This window comes from Musa acuminata, chromosome BXJ1-6 (genome assembly GCF_036884655.1).
Source record: "Musa acuminata AAA Group cultivar baxijiao chromosome BXJ1-6, Cavendish_Baxijiao_AAA, whole genome shotgun sequence".
Classification (NCBI taxonomy): domain Eukaryota; kingdom Viridiplantae; phylum Streptophyta; class Magnoliopsida; order Zingiberales; family Musaceae; genus Musa; species Musa acuminata.
Genome location: NC_088332.1, coordinates 4,365,491 through 4,374,100, shown reverse-complemented (window position 1 = coordinate 4,374,100; position 8,610 = coordinate 4,365,491). Strand labels below are relative to the sequence as shown.

General features: G+C 37.8%; 1 protein-coding gene across 1 annotated transcript; it reads right to left on the bottom strand.

Annotated features, from left to right (window-relative positions):
• Positions 1-4,581: 4,581 nt before the first annotated feature.
• On the bottom strand, positions 4,582-7,322 carry LOC135675721 (uncharacterized). The gene is made up of 3 exons (XM_065186168.1): positions 7,168-7,322; positions 5,307-5,713; positions 4,582-5,076 (listed from the first exon to the last, which is right to left on the bottom strand). Exons 2-3 carry the CDS (start codon positions 5,703-5,705, stop codon positions 4,975-4,977), a joined length of 501 nt encoding a protein of 166 aa, XP_065042240.1. The 5' UTR covers positions 5,706-5,713; positions 7,168-7,322; the 3' UTR covers positions 4,582-4,974.
• Positions 7,323-8,610: the final 1,288 nt, after the last annotated feature.

The window sequence follows — 8,610 nt, the reverse complement described above, 5'->3', positions numbered from 1 at the left end:
AATAACCTCTATCTTTTACGGGAATGCCTATCATATCGCAAATGAATCTATCCGTAATGGAAATGAGTTATCCTAAGAGATAGGTAGACACTCTTTCTTCTTCATCTACATGTATATTGTTATAAAACAACCTAACAAATCTTGGGTAGATGGGCTCACTAATTTGTAGGATTGGGAGTAGATCTAAATTTGCAAACTATTGAATTATCTCTAAATTATTTAGTTCATTTAGATCAACATACTTTCTCTTATGGACATTTCTAAACTCTATGAAAGTAAATTTTTTGGGCATGAAATTTTGAATCGAAAATGGTGGGATCAAAGTCTTTTTCTAATCTCCTCTTCCCTTTGTCCCTAGAGGATCTTTTAGAGCCCATAACTACTACTATTTAAGAAGATAGTAATGAGCAAGAGTAAATGACACAAAACAGAAATCAAAAGCCTCTTAGAGAATACCTTAGGTGAGATCTTCAAGAGGATGAGAGATTCTTGATCTTGCTCGAAATGGGCAGTTTTTGGGTAGCTAAAGGGGAGGAATGGAGGTGGAGAAGAGTTAGAGCTACTAGGAGGAGAAGAGAGTGAGTTGGGGTCGGTTCCACCGCTGACCCTAGCTCGGTTTAAAAGAGGGCAGACTTGTAGGCGGTGGCACCGCTGGCTGGGCGGTGCAATTAGTATAGTGAAAAACTTTCGATAATTAAAACTGCGTTTGTACGATAAAAAATTATTTCGATGTGAAAGCCGATTCAGAAAGTTCTTCAACTTAAGATCAAGCAAAATGCAATTGAAGTAAAGCTATGGAGGCAGTTTGAAGTTAAGATAGAGAATATAATGTAAATGCAAACCAAGATTTAGAGTGGTTCGATCAATCTTGACCTACATCCACTTTTGGCTTCCTCCTCTGATGAGGTCACTGACGTCCACTAGAGGCCTTCCTTCAATAGGCGAAGGTCAACCACCCTTTTATAGTTTCACTCTTTTTGACGGGCTTAGGAGACAACCCTTATAGATTTTTCCCTCCTCTTTTGAATGATCAAAACTTGGAAGAAAAGAGGGAGAAGAACTTTTGGCCTTTACAACACTTTGAGCTCTAACAATCATAGAATAAGATCAAGATTTCGGTGCCCTTTCATGCATGAAAGGTTGGGGTATATATAGGCCCCAAGCAGGTTTGAATTTGGAGCTCAAAACTATCATCTCCTATATTTCTGGGGTCTAGTGGTACTACCGTCATTACTAGGCGGTATCACCGCTTGGTATAGCTCGGAGACCAAGCTCAAGCAGTACCACCGCCTGACTAGGGTGGTACCACCGCCCAGCCTCGCTTGGAGACCAAGCTCAAGCGGTACCACCCCTTGACAAGGGTGGTACCATCGCCCAGCCTTGCTCGGGGACTGAGCCCAAGCGGTACCACTACCTGACAGGGGTGGTTCCACCACCCAGCCTCACTCGGAGATTGAGCCCAAGCGGTACCATGCCTGACAGGGGCGGTTCCACTGCCCAGCTTTCTTAGGAGACTGAGCTCCTAGGCGGTGCCACCACCGACCCAAGCGGTGCCACCATCGGCTAGGAAATCTGGGTTCGAATGGGCTGATCCATTCGGCCCAATTTGGGTCTGTCAAGGGCCCAATTGCCCCAAGATTAAGTTAATGGGATCACCTCCCGTTTCTAACTTAATTATCATGCTAACTACGATATTTTAAGACATTATACTACAATTTGCTCCGGTGCATCAATCGCTTCTTCCGGCGAACTTCCGATGAACATCTGACGAACCCTTGGTGATGCTCTAGTGGACTTCCGGCAAACTCTTGGACTTGCGTTGATCCACTTGGCGAATTCCGATGAGCTTCTTTGGCAAGCTCTTGGACTTCTCGGTTTTGTTCTCGTAGAACCTCTAACGACCGTCCGAACTTCCGTCGAACTCTCGAACCCCCAACGTGATCATAGTCTTGACTCCGACGCAACTCCTGCTGCATGTCTTACTTTTATTGTAGTTAATCCTACACACTTATCTCAATATATGGATTAGATAACAAATGATAATTGACTTCATCATTAAAATCCGAGATTCAACAGTCACTTAGTAGCGGAGGTGAGTGGTTTGGCTTCTACCCACTTAGTGAAACAATCCAACAAGGCTATTATGGATTAGCAATGTTCGAAGGCCAAAGGAAAAGCCCGAAGAGGTCCATTCCCCACTGAGCTAAGGACCATGCATTGTTGATTGGGCTAACCATTGGTTGGTGTTGGATATGGGCATACCTCTAGCATCTATCGCACTTCTGGGTGTAGGCCATCGTGTCTTTCCTTGGCGTCAACCAATAGTAATCTTGATGCAAAACTTTGAAGGTGAGTGTTCGACCTTAGATGTGCACCCTGCACATCCCCTCATGCACCTCGGCTGAGATGTGTTTGGCCTCTTAAGAGGCCAAACACTTGAGAAGTAGTTTGCTAAAGGACCTACGATACAATCGGTCATTTATTATATAGTGTCATGACTAGTGATACTTAACTCACTTTATTGATACCTAGTCGATTGGGAGACTTGCAAAGCGTCAATGCTCATCGTCGATAGTGACTCATCTCACATATATCTATCCTTCACCATCCAAGCTGAAGCCAGCCTCACCACTGCATCAGCCTAGGTGTTTTCCTCCAATGGCACTTAGAAAATCTGGAACTCAAAAGAAGTGAGAAGTTAACTTTTGTACCACGACGAGCTATTTTGCCATTACTTCGTCTTAAGCCACAAAGTCTCCTATGATCTGACTCACAACCAACTACGATTCGCTATAAATCGCTAGTCTTGAAATGCTAAACTCTTTTGCTAGTCTGAGCTCGGACAAGAGGGCCTCATACTCTATCTTATTGTTGGATATCTTGAACTTGAAGTGAAATGACTCATAGACCTATGCATTAGGGCTAAGTAAGATGAGTTTGACACCTCCCCCTTTAGCGATTATCGACCTATTAACAAAGAGAGTCCAAGTAGGGTGAGTGGTCTCATTTGTTAGGCATGGCATCGTAAGCCTTGAGATGAAGTCTGTCATAGCTTGGGCCTTTATAGCCACCCTCGGTACATAGATAAGGTTAATTTTATTGAGTTTAACTGACTATTTTATTAGCCTACCCAACACGTCGAGTTGAGACAGTACTTGTCAGAGTGATTAGTCGATGATCACTTAGGTTGCTAGGGTGGCTCAGTAGGGGTTTGGGGTGTCACGAGTTGTTTTGGGAGAGGAGGATGGGGGATGTGCATTAGCTGAACTAGCTATCGGAGCAGATGAATGACTACTACATCATCCCTATCAACATTTGAACTTGTCGATCGACACTAGCATGTGGGTCGGTGTTGCCATCACATGGAGAGGCTAGGGTCATTAAATAGTTGTCAATACTACATGACCATTTGGGTAGAGATAGAGGCATCGAGTGTCGGGAATGATGATTGTTGGCCTCCTTAAGTGAATGTATTGTTGATCAATGGTGGAGAACCCTCTCGCTCGAGTACTACATGGTGATGATAGTCGATCAGGTCTCTATCAACTTGACTTAGTCTTGAGCCGCATCATTTGAGTTGGCAGCCACATGGTGAGCTGCAATTGGGGGTGAGTTCAACCCTATTTCTTCAAGTATCACTTTATTTTGAGAACCTTATTTCTTTATACATTAATTAGAATTCATATATAGTGTGCATTTTCACCCTAACTAATTGAAAAGGCAAAAAAAATTTACATTAGTTAACATAATGTTATTTGATAAAGGTTAATTTAACTACACATGGTCACTTATAATTAGCTGAGTTGAGAATGTAGCTTAACCAATGAATTTGAATTGTGTTACTCCTCCTATTTACATTATAAGAGAGATTCGAGACATAATTCATTTATTTTAACATGTCCAGATGATTAATGAATGTGTATGAAACATTTGTGAAAAATAAAAAAAAATGCTCTTCGTTCTTTGTGTATTGTATTGTATTTTATGACTATAGTGTGTATTGTATTGTATTTTATGACTATATGGTTAGCAATACGAGCTAAAACTTATAGAAATGACTAGCCACACACACACATTAGTAAAGAAATTATTTTTGATATTTATTAGATTTAGTTTTAATTGGTTATATAAGATATAATTTGGTCTGATATGTCCTACACAAGCCAGAATTCATCAAATGATAATAGATCTACAAGGTCTACAAAGCATTGGTATATTCTTTCAAGGAAGAAGAAAGATGAATCTGTTACATATTCATGTGGCTGGCATGGTGAATCTTTCTGAGTACAAGACAGTGGCTGTAGCCACTGGCAGTGTTGTGAGAGCATGGATGACATTTGATAAGAGCTTGGAGCAACAACAAAGTGACCAATTATTTTGTAATGAGCAATCTGTTCTAAGCTTGAAGAAATTCCACAATCCAACCATTTAACCAACCAACAACACAGTTCAAGATGTGAAGGAGGAATTCATTCATTTTGCCAGATCTTTCGATCTTCTAAGCTACCCAGATTGTTGCTTCATGTGCAATTAGCAAGATCTGTTGAAAAATCCATCTTAAAATAAAGACTATCATACATGTAAAAAGAAACAACACAAAATGTGCATCCATTAACAAATGATTGTTTACCAAAGTTTACAAAGATATGAGGGCAGCCATGAAACCCTTAAATTGAGAAAGAAAGGACATGAACTCCATTAACTCTCAATAGAACCTCGGCCTTCACTTTAGTGTAAATTTGCTGGAGCAACAAGATATCTTGATTCCATACAGAACACAGGAAAGAACTGTACAACCACTTACATTTGCAGTAGTAAGTTCCAGAACAAGAACATGCATATAATGCAAACCATCAATGTGCTAAAAGATCTAAATTTTTTTTATACTTCAACAGTGTGATATATCCTATATAGGAGGATGCAAGTTCAGCAGTAACCCAATTGTGCAGACGAAACCCCTACTTGAGATCAAATTCAATCTTTTGTCCCGCTAGAACTGGCTTCCTCAGAAGCAATACCAGAAACGTCGTTGGCCACAGCAGCTTGAACGGGGTCCTCAGATCCATCACCAGCACTCTACAAGTAACCATATAGATAAGTTCATTAGCATCTTAAAACTGAATGAAATGCCCAAGTGCAGAAGACAGCAAAAAGCTTGAAGTGAAAAAACAAGCTTATAAATTGCAATGTGTTGAAGCAAATAAAAGCAAATCTACATTGGGCATAACTGAGGGAGTTCACACTAGAGTGGTGATGCCCAGTTCCAAAATCATTTACCTTAATGAATCATTAAGAAGAAGCATTACCTCAAATTGCTGGAGAACAAAAACTGTCTCCTCGAGATCACCACCATTTACAATAAGCAATTCAGCAAGATATTCCACAGAAATATCAGGAAAAATTGATGAAAGATGATCAACTTTTGCATCCCATTCACTAATTTCATCTTGCAAAATATCATCAAGATTGTCATGCTGATCTGTTTTTGAGGATGATGCACCAGAAAGATCGAGTTTTCCAAAGCTCTTAATGTCATAGTCCAAGGTGTCTGGTACCTGATGTTCTATAGAGTTCTCAACAGCCTTATCCTTTCCAGGCAGACCAACTGCAGGTTCTGTGACCTTGTCTCCTGTTCCACATAAGAGTTTCCAGACAGGAACATAGGGAGCAGCATCAGGATTCAAAAGGGATTTTTTTTCCGCCATTTTATCAGCTGGAACAGATTTAAAAGAAAAAGAACGTTCAATGAAAATTTATTTATTAAAGAAAAAGAAATGACCAAGTACAGAATAAGAGATAAAAATTACGACATTTTTCTTATACTACTTGAGCCGGATGAAAGGAAACCTTCACGACAGAATAATGAACATATCTTGATTTTTCTTTCGCTAGGCCCATAGCAAAAAAACCTACTTTCTTACGATTACGAGATTTATTTGAATATGAAATCCAATCTCGGAAATACATCATACCACTTTTTTTTACTACCCAAGGGTTCGAGACATTTCCAAATCAAGAATATCTACAGGAGCAGGTGCTATACTTCGACAATTTCAGGCTTATTCTTAAAAATATTTGCAGAAATGAGAAAATAACTATCACCTTGGATGGGTTAAGAGAGTTAGTGATAGAGTCAGCTAATATAGAAATTACATAGGAGATAAACACTTGTAATCTTCAAATGTCTATTCTTGCCAGAGTTTAAGATGATGATTCTCTTTTTGAGTCGAACGCTCAGTCATAAAGAGGTGTAGTAGACAAAAACTACAATGGCATGATTATGTAAGTGGTATGTGTTTCATTCATAACAAAGGCTATAATGATTGATTTTTAATGTTTTTTCTTTCTCTAAAGATAGTTGTTAACCTAAGGAGTACATGGTTAAACGATGTAATCAAGATATGCTATTTTGATAGATATGTTACAAATAAAATTTGACCAAGCATAATCTCCACAGTTTAGACCTAGATCTTATCACTGCGTCATACAGAAGAATGCAGTCCAACCTAGAAATCACCACAGAAATACATAACACCATTTCCTATATGTTATTCAAAATAAACCAGAAATTCAAGTAAGACAATTCTTATGAAATCTTGAGCCACTAACAACAAGATCCACTGGACAATGAAAAAGCCCTCTCGTTCATGAAATACGATCGTAAGCATATCTCTCCAGTCTCCATTACCCTCCGGAAACTAGACAATCAGAAACCTAAACAGAATCATCGCCACTCATTCCATGAATTACTCGAGAATCCCCAATTCCCCCAAAGGAGAGCCCTCAATTTTCAAACCTAAAAACCATAATTCCTTCGGAAAAGAACAATGATTCCTGTAAGAACACAAAGAAGGGTCTCTTTGTCCCCGTAACAATGAATCCAAAGACCAATTCGATACCCTCGACGACATGCTTCTCCAGTACCCTTCACAAAGCGAGCAGAAGCACATAACTCGTTCCGTATATCATTTTATGACTTCCCAATTGGCCCAGAAGAAGAGATCCCTACATGCTGAAGGGCCTAAGAACCATAATTGCTACATCAAATCGAAATCGCAAACGCGAACCGATCAACAACAGAAGTCTCAACGGCAGATCACTACGACGTGGATACAAACAAGGAGCGATTACATTCAGGAGGAACAGAGAGAGGATACGAAATCCTACACGAGATCGAGGAACGAGACGATGGTTCGATCGAATGGAGCGCAACCAGAGGAGGGCGAATTCGGGGGCTCGCCTTCTCAGATCTCCCCTGGTTCGCTTCCTTCCCAGGAGTTACGGGGTCGAGGGAAATCGAGGCGCTCGAGGTGAAAGGTTATGGAGCGTGCGAGTTCCCGCACACGCAGGTTAATTTGTAGCATAAAAAGAAACGCACCATGGCCGTTGGATTCTCCATCAACGGTCCACAATTAAAAAAATATTATCTATAAAATTTTTGTCCGGTGAAAATAGAATATTGAAATTGACACATATGTTAATAAGGAAAAAATATTTTTATTCATCAATAATTAGGTATCATTTATAAGATAAAATTATTTAATATGATATAAATATATACTTTAAAAACTTATGAAGATCATAATTAAAAGAGTTAAAATAATTAATTTTAAGGATATGATGAGCATAGAGAAAGATCCAAAAAGATTTTTTTGGTATGATTTTTTATAAATTTTAATAATGATTATAAATAATTAAGACTTTACGATTTTATTATTGTTGTTTACTCCCCTCCAATAAATAATTCAACTAAAATCTAATATAGGTATGCTGCTTTTGTAAACAAGTGAATTGGTATTAATTTCATCATAAGACATAATCATTTACGGATCATATGATTAGATAAAATAATAACTATGATCATTAATAAAATATTTATTTTTTTGTTATTGACTTGATAACATCAAAAATACTATTGGGTAGGATAGATTTGACTCGAATCGGATATGGTTCGCTTTGATCGAAGCTAAATTTGACTAAAGTTACTGTTGAACCTAAACTTAGTTTCGATCACACTAGACCCAATAACCACTCCTAATTAAATTTAAACCTTTTTTTTTTCTAAATAATCTATATCGTAAAGGTATAAATAATATTAAACATGGTTTGAAGATATCAAAATCTTTAACAATATTAACAAAAAATTAAAATATCAAAATTGAAGACATAAATATCAAAATTAACTATAAGATCCTTATAAGATCATATCATTTTTAAATTGAAGATCCAAAGTTGATTAATATCAAAATTTTATAAAAACTTAAAGAACTAAATTATCAATCACAATGTTTTGAAATTTAAACTATAGAGAAAGGAGGAGAACATACATTTGCTTACGGCCAATGATCTCAACTAAACACTTTATGGGATCCAATGCTTAAGATAGATGAAAAGTGAGAAGTTCACCTTATTTATATGGGGGATGAGGAGGATTTCTAATAAGGTAAGAATTTTTATTTCTAATTATAAATAATTGAGTAATACTTTTTCTTGTACAAAATATGTATTAATTGTTGAAATAAAATTTTGCATTCAGATTAGGAAGCAGATAATAAATATTTTAGTTAAGAAATAAAAATTTAGGACATTAAATTTCTTCTCCACATGGAT